The sequence below is a fragment of the Canis aureus genome, chromosome 16 (genome assembly GCF_053574225.1).
Source record: "Canis aureus isolate CA01 chromosome 16, VMU_Caureus_v.1.0, whole genome shotgun sequence".
NCBI lineage: Eukaryota > Metazoa > Chordata > Mammalia > Carnivora > Canidae > Canis > Canis aureus.
The window spans coordinates 34,098,130-34,113,252 of record NC_135626.1 but is presented as its reverse complement, the minus strand read 5'-3'; the positions used below and the strand labels follow the sequence as shown (position 1 = coordinate 34,113,252).

Here is a 15,123-nt window from a genome sequence, read left to right as displayed (position 1 = left end):
TGATCAATCTGATAAAAACTTTGGGCATGCATTAAAAACAGTCCTAAGCCCCACTGCAGACCTACTGAATGATAATCACCAGAAGAGAGTCCTGTATTATTACAAGACCCCTAAGAGATGGTTTTAATGATTAGGTAAGCTTGGAAAACACTCTTCTATATCTGCATGTCCAACATGGCAGATCTATGGCTATTTAAATTTTCACTGATTAAATGAAAAGAAAAAAACTGGGTCTTTTAATTGCACTAGCTACATTTCAGGTGCCCAAAAGCCACATATGGCCAGCGGCTGCTACATATTGGACAGCACACATATAAGACATTCCTATTACCGCAAGGAGTTCTTTTGGACAATGCTGATTCTAGACCAGCCCTTCAACTCTGAGATGAGAAGACTGAGGCTTAGGATCTCATCTGACAAGTGCAGGGAGGCTAGTCAGTGGCAGAATTGAAACACTAACCTAGTTGGCCAGTACCTCTCTTAATCATTTCATCCTACCTCAAATTGGGCTTTTTCAAATGGGAATTATTTTCTTTCCACTCTTTCTTGTGGGTTCCAGCAAAAAAAGAAGTCTAAATTTGTGTAAGTCTTAAAGAAAAAAAAAGAAAAAAGTCATTAAACAATCATGATTAAATCTAAACCAATCTACAATTTTTATATAAAACCAAAGGTTAGTGTTGGACAGTTATGAATAACCTAGTGTTAGAAGGCAAATCTTAACTATTTTAATTCCATCCTCGGGGATCCCTGGGTGGCTCAGTGGTTTAGCACCTGCCTTTGGCCCGGGGCGCAATCCTGGAGTCCTGGGATCGAGTCTCAGGTCGGGCTCTCAGCATGGAGCCTGCTTCTCCCTCTGTTTGTGTCTCTGCCTCTCTCTCTTTCTCTATGTCTATCATGAGTAAATAAATAAAATCTTAAAAAAATTCCATCCTCTTCTATTGACTTGATGTTTTCACCTTTCTCTTGGACTCGAAACCCTGAAACTAATGTTGTATTTTAAGTGGCTTACCTTAATATTTAAATGTGAAAAAGTGACCTCTTATTCAGCAAACATTTTAAATATGAAAATTAAGAAATAAGGAGCAACCAAAAAATAGTGACTTTCTATTTTTAGAATGTGGTCACTCAAACCACTGAGCACTCTTGGCTTTCAGTAATCTAGTGGTTTTGTATTTGACATTAATATGTTGTTTTCACTTGTAACCCTATAGCTCTACCTTCTTTTGACTATGTTATATTTTCAAACAATTTGAGGGACTTGAAGCATTTGAACCTGTAGGAAGATTTGTTGGAGTCTAATCAGGTCAACATATAACCAGTCACAAAAAATACAACAGTGTCTTCTTTAAAAATAAAACCAGTTGTTCCTGTCTAGTATGTTCAGAATGCAAATGTCTCCAAGTCAGTCAGCTTAAGTCATGACAGTTCATGTTTAAAGTGAGCAGGAAAATAACCTGGAAGTTCACGGTAATTAAAACTTTAAAGACAGAATCATATAGTTTTATCAGTTTTTTTCAGTACCTAGTATTGATTTCCATGTTAAATTCTAGTGACTGGATTTAGGTGAAATTGATGTCAAACTCTATAAAATTAAAAACTGGATTGTTGAAAAAATGGCCCCACACAAGATACTTACAAACAAATACTTATTCAAGACAGTTTTGCCATAATTTGCAAGGCACCAAGAAGCCTTGAGGATGGGGTCTATATAAATAGAAGCTACTTGTTATTCAGAGAAAGATGGTGCAAAAAAAAAAAAAAAAAAAGACTGCTATTTTCTTTCTAAACACTCATTGTTGTTGACATAAACAAACAAAAAAACCACAGTTTCAGTAAGCAGGGTAGAGCACAGCTAGAGTCTCTAAGTCATGAGAGGGGGAAGAGAGAAAAATGTGTTTCAGTGTTTTAAAGAGACGACTGGTATTTTAAAAGAAGATTTATTCTATGGCTTTTAGACCTGATTCCTTACTTCTACATCTAATCTGTTATGTCTTGACTTTTCACTATATTAGGAAGAAGAAAAACAAGTGCCCTGAGGATTCTTATGCCAAAAAAACTACTTTCGGAGGCAGCACAGCTCACCAAATGAAGAACATCAGAAAAACGTTTACTTACAACAGCAGAAATGGAACTATCTCAACTACTGAGTGATAAATGGCATATACTAACGTAAAGAACATGAAAACTATTGCAAACTGTAAGCAAATATAAGTGTTCCCCAAATTTCAAATCTCATAAAAGAACTGCAAAAGGAAGTAATAATAAATAAAGAAAGGAAAGTATTGTGAAGGAGGGACCTTGAGAAGGAAGCCCGGCTTGAAAGGAAGACGCAGGTCAAGGCGTGGGGGCAGTTCTGACCGCGTCTGTACCGGGAGATGCTTCTAACAGCTTCAGTACTACTATCCCCAAAAGACCATTTTAGGCAGCTTTAGGGAAAGTGATTTGGGCAACACGCAAATGTGCTTTGAGAGAGAAACAGAGATGCTGCTGAATTTTCTACCTACGAAAAGATGCACTAGTGAGAGAAAACGGCCATGAAATCCCAGACTGTAATTCCCAAGCTTCCTGTCGAAAAATATCAACATACAAGCCAGCGCAACAGAAAATGACCCAGCCAAGTTTTCAGCTGGCCCTCACTATCTCTCAAACCCCCCCTTCCTCCACTTCCCTGCTGTTCTTTTCTGGCACACAAAATATAGGCCAATGAGCGGTGGGTGGGTGAGGAGGATGTGAGAGAAAATTTGAGAAGTAAAAAAGGGAGCAACTTCACAAGGACATGAATGAGACTGAAGGGTCTCATGCGGGCAGGCAAACAGTTCGAACGGAACGGGCTTTTCCTGGGCAGCAGAGAGCGTTCGGAGTTGGGAAGGGTTTAAGCAGAGGCCAGACTACCTACCACTTGTCAGAGAGGCTGCGGAGGGGACGGCTGCCTTGGGTGACCTCTAATGTCTCTTCCGACTCTGAAATGTTAGGATTCTTATTTCACAAGAGAGAACGCCATGGTCCCGAAAGCCCACCGACCTAGAACCCTCTTAAACGAGCGGCCCAGGTGGCTGCTTCCCCAACACCACTCCCACCCCTCCCTCCCTCCCTCCCACACGTGCCCACCCCGCCCCCTTTCAGTATTTCCACCTCCACGTGCGAAACGCCTCGCGGCACTCGCCCCGGAGCGGAGAGGCACCTTTCCCCGCAAAGCACCCCAACTAGGCCCCCCCTCCCCGGGCCAAGGGAGGACTCCACTCTCCCACCCTGGACGGCTAAAAAAGGAAAAGTCTCAAATCCATCCTCCCTCCCCCCACCAGCCAGAGCTGAAGGGGGGGAGGGGGGGCGGGACGCAGGGGAAAAACTTTCTTCTAAGATCTTTCTCCCAGAGAGTGAAGGGAGTAGAGGGAACCCCGCCGAGTCCGGGGGCTGAAGGGGCGGGGGGAGGGGAACCCCCCCGAATCGTTTAACGGCCGGTAGGGGGAGGGGCACTCTGGAGGTGGAGGGGGCGTGGGATGGAGAAGCAGGCCTGGGAGCGAGGTCAAGGAGCTGCAGGGGTTCCTGGGGTCGGGGAGCTGCAGGCGTCCCCCCCACCTGGCACACAAAGCGGCTGCCGCGCTCGGCTCTCACCAGATCCTTTGTGTTTTCCATCAGGGCCTCATGGGTAGGGGTTGTCCGTGCTCCCCGGGCCCGCGGCGCCCCCTCCCCGAGCTGGGGGCAGGCGCCTCTCCCTGGGACTACGGCGACTACAGGGGGGTCCCCGCTGGGCCCAGACCGGCGGCGGCGGCGGCAGCCCCCGGATTTCCCCCCTTTAACTCGGGTGGCCCCAGGATATCAACAACATTAGCATAGCCCTCCCTCCCCAGCGCGCCTGCGCCGTGACCCGCGCCCCGATTGGCCCACTTCCCTACATACCCTCCTCTCTCGCTCCTCCAGCGTGGGACCCTCCGCAGGCTCCGTACTCCAAGGGCCGTACCAAGACGAGGGGTGGGAGAGGCAACCGCGGCTCGAGGGAGGTCGAGTGGCTAACAAGTCAGGAAGAGGAGCAGAGGTTTCATTCAGTCATCCCAGCTGACACTCCGGCTTTCCTGCGTTCCTTTCAATCAGCTGCAGCTGCGAAGTTGTGTTGGAAAAAAATTTCCACTCCGCTCACGCCGCTTCCCCCTCCACCCGGAAGATTGGTCCTCCCGGAGGAACTCCCCTACGGGGAGGGGCTGGGAGGGGAGTGGGCGTTACGTAGGGAGCGAGTGCTGGTCACGTGCGAGCGGGCCGCGCAGGCTCCTTCCGACCCCGCGGGGCCTCAGCGGCCGCGGCGAACGCCCCGCGTCGGCGCACGCGCAGCGAGGCTCCACGTGAGCGCCTGCGTTTCTTCTCAAGCCCAACGATGCCGCCGGAACGTAGAAGCCGAGCGAGACCGGACCGGAGCGCCGGAGCGAGGCTGGACCGCAAGAGCCGAAAGAAGCCGGACCGGAGAGCCGCAGCAGGGCCGGGCGGGCCGCCCCGCAAGGCTGCTCCTTCATCCCAGCGGAAACCGCCGGCCCGGCCGAGCGCAGCGGCCGCTGCGATCGCAGTCGCGGCGGAGGAGGAGAGGCGGCTCCGGCAGCGGAACCGCCTGGCGCTGGAGGAGGACAAGCCGGCCGTGGAGCGGTGCCTGGAGGAGCTGGTGTTCGGCGACGTCGAAGACGACGAGGACGCGTTGCTGCGGCGTCTGCAGGGCTCGCGGGTGAGGGAGGCCGCGGCGCGCGGGCTGGGCGCGCTCGGGCGGGGCGCGCGGTGGGCGGCGAGCCTCCGGGGGCGGAGCCTGGGCGACCTGCGGCGCCGGGCGCGCTCAGGTCGGCGAGCGCCGGGGAACGCGGGCGCCGGCGGCTGCGGGGCTGCGGGGCTGCGGGGCTGCGAACCTCCGCTGGGCGGAGACCTCGCCTTCCCCGCCCGCCCCCGGGGAGCGCCCCCGCCCCGTATTCAGCAGGCGCTCGGCGCGTACGCGTAGCCCGCGGCAGTCGTGAGCGTTCTTCGCGGCGCGGTCCCACTAGTCTCTCTCTCCAAACCCAGGGTTTCTTTCCTCGTGGCCGTTCGATCCCCTGCCCTGTTGTGATTCGGGAGCTGTGGAATCAGAATGTGCGTTTTTAAACAGCTTCTCCAGTGGCTGGCTCGCCAACTTTTGAAAACGATCGTGCATATTTATTCACCAGGTCGTTGTTAGTCTGCTGGGGCCACGTCCTTTTCCTGGCGGTGAAAACCCCGCGTGCTTTTTATCGTCCCCCTTTTCCCCATTTATTTTAGTCACTTTTTTGGGGACACTTTAAGTTATCCCTTTTACGCCTTACCTGGCTTTTCTCCCAAGACAGGGAGTTCCAGGCATCGTTCTAGGCAATGGAGGAGACACAACAATGGACACAACTAGACAAAAATCCCTCGCTCTCTTGGAGCATGTGTACTAGTGGCAGAAGAAGAAGATAAAGTAAAATGCGAGTATGTCAGTGACGAGTGCGGAAGAGAAGAAAAATGAAAGGAAGATGAGTGTATGTAGAGACAGGTGAAATTTTACATAGGATGGCCAAGCAAAGCCTCAAGGAGAATGCTGTTTGGTAAATGAATGCGGACCTGGAAAGTGGCCAGTGTCCATTGATTGTCACTACCTCCTGTGGGTGGTAATGAGGGAAGCTGCAAAAATCTCCTTGGGAGATAGAGAACTCTTAGTGGAAAGCTGCTGGCCTGTGGGACAGTTTCATAGTCGAGAGAAGGAAGAATCTGGGTGAGGTGGGGTTTATTGGACTTTGAGGGATCATAAGTTGGTAATAGACCAGCAAGAAAAAAAATATATATTTTTTTGAAAAGCACTTGTTGGCATTTAATGAGTCTCCCCCTGTGTGGCTTCAAGCTACTAGAACGCAGGCGTCCCCCACACCCTTTATCTTCTCCTCAGCTCTTCTACTGAAGAATTTGGCCTTCACGACCACAGGCTGTTTTGGGAGCTTTCCCTTTCCCAAAACTTTGTAGTAGCCCGATCGCACCACATCGATAATAGGGGCAGCTCCAGTCTTGTTTTTGGCCGCCTTTACCCGTGTCTGCTCACTGACTAAGGTCCACAGTTTATCAAGGTTGACAGTTGGGCAGAAGCTCTGGTTTCTCTTTAAGTGGTAATGTCTCATAATGACTTTTCCAAAGTAACCTGGGTGATATTTGTCGAAGTTGATCCTGTGATGATGTATGCCACCAGCATTACCCCTGCCTCCGGGGTGCTTCCGGTGATTGCCCATGTGGCCGTGGCGATGGCTCACGTGGCCCCGAAGTTTCCGGGTCTTCCTCCCTCTGCAGGGCGTGTTGGCCCAGAGGAAAAAGGGAGGTGTCTGCGAAATCTCGCGAGCTACCGACGACGGGGGCGGAGCCAAGAGACTCCGCAGGAAAATGTTTTGACGTGTATTAGTAGTCTTTGGGAAAGCTCAAGCTCACATCTGGGAGTATTCTGTGATCTAGATCTATCTATCTGTTTATTTATTTATATTTTTAAAAGATTTTCTTTATTTATTCATGAGAGAGAGGCAGAGACACAGCAGAAGCAGAGGGAGAAGCAGGCTCCATGCAGGGAGCCCGATGTGGGACTCGATCCTGGGTCTCCAGGATCATGCCCTGGGCTGAAGGCAGACGCTTAACCGCTGAGCCACCCGGGCGTCCCTGTGATCTAGATTTAGGTTTGATAGTCTGGTATAAGTTTTCTTAAGGTAGGGTGTCAAAAATGGTGATGGAGCAATGGAGAAGAGGTAGGTCTAAGAACGTGAAATGCTGGTCGTGATTTTTGATTACTAGTCTGCTCTGGATCCCGTGATTTCTGTAGTTCCAGGATTTTTCCTGCTCCTTTCCTTATCTTTCAACTTAACCTTTTGTTCTTGCCTTACTTGGTCCTTTGCTTTCAGCATGTCAGCTTTCTCTCCGTGACTGTTGTTCCTACCTACTTGTCCAGCGTATGGTACCTTTGTCTAATCTCTGTTTTCTCTTCTGCCGCCAGCATTTGCTGTGGTAGCATTCTGTCCCATTATTCGATAAGAGGGCCTACAAAGCATTCTACAAGACCTCTAACTGTAAGGTGTGTTGTCTGCTGAAAAACTCAGTGCTTGAGGGCATTTTGTCTCCTAGGTTCAAGCACAGGAAGACTCAGATGATTCGGAAGCAGAGAAGGAACCAAAAGATAATTTTCTATTTCAAAAGAAGCCAGTTTGGGTGGATGAAGAAGATGAAGATGATGAAATGTAGGTTGCCTAGTTTTTCCTCACAGAATCTCTCTGGATACTTTAAAAGTTACTTTGCAAGTTTTAAAGAAGTTCTCTTCGTTGTGATTTACTACATTCTGATTACATGAAGATTTGAAAAATACTGTAAAGGAGAGGAAAGAAAAGGTCATTCATAAACCCACCCCAAGGGATGCCAACATGTTGGCATTCTTCTCTCCTGCTCTCTTCTCTTGTATACTTCATTCAATAGCAAAGAAAGCATAGTGTTTGCTGTCACATTTGAGTTTGCCTTTTATTTTGACCAGTTCCTAAGTGACCAAGGGCAAGTTTGGAACCTGCCTTTTCTTTTTTGAACGGAGGTAATAATAGTAATATCAGAAGGCTCTTGAGATTAAGTGGAATGGTGTATGCAGAGCTCTTAGCACAATGTCTGAAATAGAAAAGGCAGAAAAACTGGCACACCCAATGTTGTACTTTTAAGGGATGAGAATGTATCTTGCAACCATTTCTCCCTCACTTAAGAATAAGATCATTTATAAATGTTTTTAAATGGATAGATTATAGTCTATTATTTGAATTAACTAATTTACATAGGTATTGTCAGAAAAGATTTCCTATTTTTCCCTTCAGTAAGTTGATACTGAGACAAGCATTTTTCTGCATAAGCCTTCTGCTTTATATTTATTTCTGTAAGAAAGATGTTCTGAGGTAGAATTACTTAAAGGGCATAGGCACATATAAGATTCTTGATAAAAACTGCCAGACCGTGAGGTTCTCCCAGTTTACCTTCCCATTGAATGGTGTGCATTTCACTCCATTCTCATAAACAATGCTTATCTTTTTTCAGACTTTGCCAGTTTAATGGGCAAGAAATAAGTACTTAATTTGTGTGTTTTTTGTCATTAAGTATTGGTATTTTTTCAGAGCATTCTTTTTACGTGTTTATCTTTTTTAAAAAATAATGTGTATTTCATATTCCAGACCTTGCAAATCTTGACCTATATTTGATTAAATGTGTTCTTAAATTATTAAAGGGAACAATTAGTTCTGACATCTTTAAAATTAGTAATTTTAAGCAATACTGTTCTGTTTTTAATAGGGTTGACATGATGAACAATAGGTTTCGGAAAGATATGATGAAAAATACCGGTGAAAGCCAACTTTCAAAAGACAAGCTTCAAAAGAGACTGAAGGAAGAGTAAGTGTCCTTTTCCATATAATTTACCAAGCTTTAACTTATAATCATTGGTTTATTTGGATTCACTGAGTCTTTGGTTATAACAGTTTCTTGGGCAGTGCGATTTCCATTTTGAAGTAGTGAGAACATTGCTACTGGAAGAAATGGTTAAGTTTTGGTATTTTGGAGGGAGAGTGAATACAAATACAAAAGAATTTTGGAGACTCTTGGAATCCTACCATCCACATATAATCAGTGATAATAGCGCTTGCTTGCTCATTTATTTGCTTATGGTAAATCATCTCTTTCCCATAGGCTCTTTCTAGGCTCCTTTAGTTGAACAAAGCTGGGAAATGGATGTGTATTTTATTATTTTTTAAAGATTTTATTTATTTATTCATGAAAGACACAGGCAGAGAGAGAAACAGGCTCCATGCAGGGAGCCCGATATGGGACTCGATCCCGGGACTCCAGGATCATGGCCCTGGGCCGAAGGCAGGCGCTTAACCGCTAAGCCACCCAGGCGTCCTGGATGTGTATTTTAAAATAATGATTTCATGGGGGTACCTAGGTGGCTCAGTCTTTTAAGCATTGGACTTCGGCTCAGGTTGTGATCTCAGAGTCCGGGATCGAGCCCTGTGTTGGCCTCTGCACTGAGAGGGTAGTCTGCTTCTTCCTCTCTGTTCCCCCTACCCCCCTTGTAAGCACTCCCCCCTCCCCTTCAAATAAATGAATAAAATCTTCAAAAAAAAAAATTTTTTTTTTCTCTTTAAAAGAGAGAAATCAAATTAAAAGATTTCATCCTGATTCTTCCGATTCACATTTACAGATCTTCAGAAATACTTTTTTTCTTTCAATATTTTAAATTCAAGTTAGTAAACATACAGTTTCAGGGTAGCATTTAGTGATTCATCACTTGCACATAACACCCAGTATTCATTATGAGTGCCCTCCTTATTGCTCATCACCCATTTAGCTCATCCCCTACCCACCTCCCTCTATCAACCCTGTTTGTTTTTATCTTTAAGAGTCTCTTACGGTTTTTTTCCTTTTCTCTGTCTTTCCCCTTCCCAAAGTTTATTTCTTTTGTTTCTTAAATTACACATATGAGTGAAGTCATATGGTATTTGTTTTTCTTGGATTGATTTCACTTAGCATAGTACACTGTGTTAATATAGTGCATTATTGTAAACGGTAGATTTTATTCTTTTTGATGGCTGAGTAATAATCAATGTATAAATATACCACATCTTCTTTATCCATTCATCAGTTGATGGACACTTGAGCTCTTTCTATAGTTGGGCTATTGTTGATAATTTTACCATAAATGTTGGCAGGTTTGTACCCCTTTGAATCTGTATCTTTTGGGTAAATTCCTAATAATACAATTGCTGGATCATAGGGTAGTTCTGTTTTTAATCTTTTGAGGAACCTCCATACTATTTTCCAGAGTCGCTTACCCCAGTTTGCATTCCCACCAACAGTGCAAGAAGATTCTTTCTCCACATCTCTTTCTCAACGTCTGTTGTTTCCTGTGTTAATTTTAGCCATTCTGACAGGTGTGAGGTGGTATCTCATCATGGTTTTTATTTACATTTACCTGATAATGAGTGATGTTGAACAATTTTTCATGTGTCTGTTAGCTGTCGGGATGTCTTCTTTGGAAAAGTGTCTGGATTTTTTGTTTTTTGGGTGTTGAGTTTGGTGAGTTCCTTACAGATTTTTGGATACTATTGCTTTATTGGATACGTCATTTGCAAATATCTCTCATTTCACAGGCTACCTTTTAGTTTTGTTGATTGTTTACTTTGTCGTGCAAAAACTTTTTATCTTGATGGAGATCCCAGTAGTTAGTTCATTTTTGTGTTTGTTTCCCTTGTCTCTAGTAAAAAATTGCTGTGGTTGAGGTTAAAAAAGTTACTGCCTGTGTTTTCCTCTAGGGTTTTGATGATTTCCTGTCTCACATTAGGTCTTTTATACATTTTGAGTTTATTTTTGTGGATGGTGTAAAGAAGTGATCCAGTTTCATTCTTCTGCATGTTGCTGTCCAGTTTACTCAGCACTATTTGTTGAAGAGACTGTATTTTATTAGAAATTCTCCTTTTTTGAAGATGAGTTGACTATATAGTTGTGGATAAAAACATTTTGTTTTTGTATTTTTAAAGATTTTATTTATTTGAGAGTGAGTGAAAGAGAGAGGGCATAATAAGTAAGGGGAGGAGCAGAGAGAGAAGGAGCAGCAGACTCCGCACTGAGCAGGCAGCCTGATGTGGGACTCCATCTTGGAATTCCAGGATCATGACCTGAGCCAAAGGCAGACACTTAACCAACTGAGCCACCCAGATTCCCCTAAAAACATTTAAAACTCAAAATTTTTAGGGGCACCCAGCTGGCTCAGCCGGTAGAGCATGTGACTCTTGATCTCGGAGTCATGAGTTCAAGTCCCACACTGGACTTAGATTCTACTTTAAAAAAATTAATAAGAATTTTTATTAGTTTTGACAACTCTTTTTTTTTTTTTTAAGATTTTATTTTATTCATGAGAGACACACAGAGAGAGGCAGAGTCATAGGCATAGGGAGAAGCAGGCTCCATGCAGGGAACCTGATGTGGGACTCTATCCTGGGACTCCAGGATCATGCCCTGTGCTGAAGGCAGACACTGAACTACCAAGCATCCCTGGACAACTTTTTTTGTATTCGTATAGATTCATTGCACTATCACCTATCACTTTTTTTCAATTTTTAATTTTTTTAAAAAGGTTTTATTTATTCATGAGAGAGACAGAGACCTAGGCAGAGGGAGAGGGAGGCTCTTCGCAGGGAGTCCAATGTGGGACTTGATCCTGGAACTTTGGGATCACTCCCTGAGCTGAAGGCAGACATTCAACCACTGAACTACCCAGGTATCCCTCACTTTTTTTTTTTAAGTTTTATTTATTTTAGAGAGTGTGAGTTGGGGAAGGGGCAGATGAAGAGGGAGAGAATCTCAAGCATACTCCACACTGAGCCCAGTCCGACACAGGGCTCAAACTCATGACCCTGAGATCATGACCTGAGCTAAAACCAAGAGTTGTATACTCAACTGACTGAGTCACCCATGCGCCCCGTCACACACTTCCCTCCCTCCCTCCCTCTCTTCCTTCCTCCCTCCCTCCCTTCCTCCCTTCCTTCTTTCATTCATTCATTCATTCATTCATTTATTAGAGAGAGAGAGAGTATGAGCCGGTGGGGGGGAGAGAAGCAGACTCCATGCTGAACAGGATGCCTGATGTGGAGCTCGATCCCAGGATCTCAGAATCATGACCTGAGCCAAAAGGCAGATGTATAACCAACTGAGCCACTCAGGTGCCCCTGTCACTCACTTTTTTTTTTTTTTTTTTTTTTTAAAGATTTTATTCATGAGAGAGACAGAGAGAGAGGCAGAGACAATAGGCAGAGGGAGAGGCAGGCTCCATGCAGGAAGCCCGATGTGGGATTCGATCCTGGGACTCCAGGATTATGCTCTGGGCCAAAGGCAGACACCCAACCGCTGAGCCACCCAGGTGTCCTTCACTAACTTTTTTTTTTTTTTTAATTTTTTTTTATTTATGATAGTCACCCAGAGAGAGAGAGAGAGGCAGAGACATAGGCAGAGGGAGAAGCAGGCTCCATACAGTGAGCCTGACGTGGGATTCGACCCCGGGTCTCCAGGATCGCGCCCTGGGCCAAAGGCAGGCGCCAAACCGCTGCGCCACCCAGGGATCCCCTTCACTAACTTTTTTAAAGCAGGTTTATTGAGGTATAATTTACACAGGGCGAAATACACCCTCTTAAAGTATTTTTCTGTCAATTGTGTTAAACACATACGGTCATGTAAACACAATTAAGGAATTAAGATACAGAATATGGCCATCACCACCAGAAACTTCTCTTATGCCTCTGTAGTCCATGCTCTCTCCCCAACTTTTAATTTTCTAGTCTCTGACAACCAACTGGTCTGTTTTCTCTTAACAAATTTCCTTTTTCCAGAACATAAACATAAGTGAAATCATATGGTATGTGGTCTTTTGAATTGTTAAATTCATTTGACTCTGTATTTCAAGTATATTTTTCAGCTTGAGAGAAGGTCTTTTTAGCATGAGACCTTTTGTCTTGCTTTGTTCCTATTTTTATTACGCTTATAATCTCTTTAAATACTTAAGTATATTTGTGTTCACTCTTTGGAAGTCCTTGTATGCTAATTTTGTCATGTGTGTGTTTTCTGTGTCTTTCTGTTGACCGATTTTTCTACTGGTTGTGGCTCATGTTTTTCTGCTTTTCTGCATGTCTAGAAATTTTGATTTGATTTTAGGCAGTGTGAATGTTAAGTTGATCAGTGTCTGGATTTTGATTTTTGCTTTTTAATGAGTGTTGAATGATTGAGTACTTTTAGTGAGTCTGTATCAGGGGGCAATTAATTGGCTTGGGGATCAATTTAATACTTTTAGGACTGGTTTTTAGTTTTGTTGCAGAGTAGCATCTACTCTAGGCTGATTTAGACCCCCATTTCTGAGATATGCCCTTTCTGCCATCTCTGCTAAATGACCTGAGTTTCCAAAAGGACCTTCCCTTGGCTGGTTGGAATTCAAGTGTCTAAACTCTGGTGTTGTGTATCCGCCAGCTCCCTAGGGTTCTTTGCTGGACCTCGTGGAGTTTTATCCTGTGAATGTTCAGCTTAGTATTCAGCAAAAATGTGTGTGGACCCCTGTGCAGATTTTTGGAGCTTTTTTTTTCAAGTAGTCTCCGTGCCCATCAGGGAGCCCAATGTGGGACTTGAACTCATGACCCTGAGATCAAGAGCTGAGCTGAGATCAAGAGTTAGATGCCTAACCAACTAAGCCACACAAGTGCCTTTTTTTAAAAAAAATTATTTTAATTTTTAGTTTTTTTAAAGATTTTATTTGTTATTTGTTCATAGACATGGAGAGGGAGAGAGAGAGGGGCAGAGACACAGAAGGAGAAGCAGGCTCCATGCTTGGAGCCCGATGCGATACTCGATTCTGGGACTCCAGGATCACTCCCTGGGCCAAAGACAGGCGCTAAACTGCGGAGCCACCCAGGGATCCCCAATTTTTAATTTTTTTTTTTTTTTAAGATTTTATTTATTCATGAGAGGCAGAGACACAGGCAGAGGGAGAAGCAGACTCCCTGTAGGGAGGCTGATGCGGGACTCCATCCTGGGACTGTGGGATCACCCCCTGAGCCAAAGGCAGACGCTCAGCGACTGAGCCACCCAGGCGTCCCGCATTTATTTTTTTTAAGGTAAATCCTTTCTTTAAATTAAATTTTTTTTTCTTATTTTGAAGTAGGCTCTACACCCAGTATGGAGCTCCACTGCGGGACTTGAACTCACAACTGTGTGATCACGACCTGAGCTGAAATCAAGAGTTGGTCACCCAACCTGCTGAACCACCTAGGCTCTTTCTTTTTCTCTTCTGTTGTCTATTGCCTCTCAACTTTCATTTGTCTCCGCCTCTTTCAAGTCTTTTTCTCTTTGGTTCTGTGCCAGGGTCTCAAAAAATTGCCTCCCGGGGAAAATCTTGGGATGGCAGCGCCACCTTGTTATTTCCTTTCTCTCAGCGATCACAGTTTTATGTTGTTGTCCAATTTCTGAAAACAGTTTCATATATTTTATCCAGTTTTCTAGTTGTTTATGGCCAGTGGGTTGAGTTTGGTAGCTTTGCCTGCACTTCTCTATTAAACAGAATGACTCTCTGTACTCTTCCAGAAACCAGTCTTTAAGAATATGCTTCTTACGCTTCTCCTAAAGCTTAACTTTTTTCAGAGTGAATTGGTGCAATTTTATTCGAAGGATATGTGATTGTGTTTTGTATATTTTTACCAACCTGGTCTTTTATTTTTAGACCTGTTTTACCATGTGCTCTATTACTGTAGCATTGGTTTATAGCCATAAGCAGAGTTCTTTACTTAGTCCTAAGATCTGAGATATGTTGATATGAGCAAATAAACAGACATGTAACTAGACAAAAATAATTAACAAATATGTATCCAGGTGTCCTAAATCTAAGACTAGTTTATATGATTTAGAGGTTCATAGAAGTTTCCCATGTAAGCAAGGCTATTCTCTGCAAGTAGCCCTTCTGTTCTTAAAGATCGTAATTTCTTTGGCAGAGATTCTATGCATGTTCTCAAGGGTGAGCTAATCTATACCCTTTAAATCTCTCAAGCTTTGTGAACATTTTTTAGTTAACACAAAATTTCATCTTTGTATTTTTGCTTAGATTCCAGCATGCCATGGGCGGAGTACCTGCCTGGGCAGAGACTAACAAGCAGAAAACATCTTTAGATGGTGAGTATTGATAACTCTGTTTAAGTTAGTAAATAAATCTGTGTTGCTGTTCTGTTACGTGAGCTTTCTCATGAGGCTGATTAAAACCTGGTGTTTCAAATACGTCTTTTTTTTCCCTCTCCTGTAAGTGTTTGGTTTCGAAGTCTACCAATTCTCTGAGGGAAGCTCTTTTACAATAGTATAAGACTACTTAATAGCATGTTGTCTGTTGTATGGACAGCAATGGGTGAGTTTTATTATGTTTCATTCTCAACAGAATTATGTTGCATAGGGTTAAGGAAAAATGACTTATTCTTCATTCAGAGCCCTTCTGAAGACATTGGCAGCTAATCTAGCTGTGTACTAGGAAATAAGATATCTGGGGAGCACATGTCAGATCAGGCCCAGATGATCAGTCACTTTGTAAAG

General features: G+C 44.3%; 2 protein-coding genes and 1 pseudogene across 26 annotated transcripts in view; 1 reads left to right on the top strand and 2 right to left on the bottom strand.

Annotated features, from left to right (window-relative positions):
- The window catches only part of MBTD1 (mbt domain containing 1), a 69,173-nt gene extending 64,466 nt beyond the window's left edge, over positions 1-4,707 (bottom strand). For 3 of the 20 annotated variants that reach the window (XM_077852682.1, XM_077852690.1, XM_077852695.1), the window contains exons 1-2: positions 3,613-3,856; positions 2,897-2,960 (exon numbers count right to left, since the gene is read on the bottom strand). Coding sequence is in view for 6 of the 20 variants with exons in the window: in XM_077852679.1 (XP_077708805.1) it covers positions 3,613-3,633 (21 nt within the window). In the remaining 14 variants the exon portion in view is untranslated. The other 17 variants (XR_013354437.1, XM_077852678.1, XM_077852681.1 and 14 more) reach the window with 14 other exon arrangements.
- UTP18 (UTP18 small subunit processome component) overlaps positions 4,260-15,123 on the top strand; it is a 41,665-nt gene continuing 30,801 nt past the window's right edge. For 2 of the 6 annotated variants that reach the window (XR_013354439.1, XM_077852705.1), the window contains exons 1-4: positions 4,260-4,705; positions 7,114-7,226; positions 8,308-8,406; positions 14,648-14,715. Coding sequence is in view for 4 of the 6 variants with exons in the window: in XM_077852705.1 (XP_077708831.1) it covers positions 4,367-4,705; positions 7,114-7,226; positions 8,308-8,406; positions 14,648-14,715 (619 nt within the window). In the remaining 2 variants the exon portion in view is untranslated. Of the gene's footprint in view, positions 4,706-5,327; positions 5,452-7,113; positions 7,227-8,307; positions 8,407-14,647; positions 14,716-15,123 lie in introns of those variants that run through there. The other 4 variants (XR_013354438.1, XM_077852701.1, XM_077852703.1 and 1 more) reach the window with 3 other exon arrangements.
- Positions 5,512-7,013, bottom strand: LOC144285335 (large ribosomal subunit protein uL15 pseudogene; annotated as a pseudogene).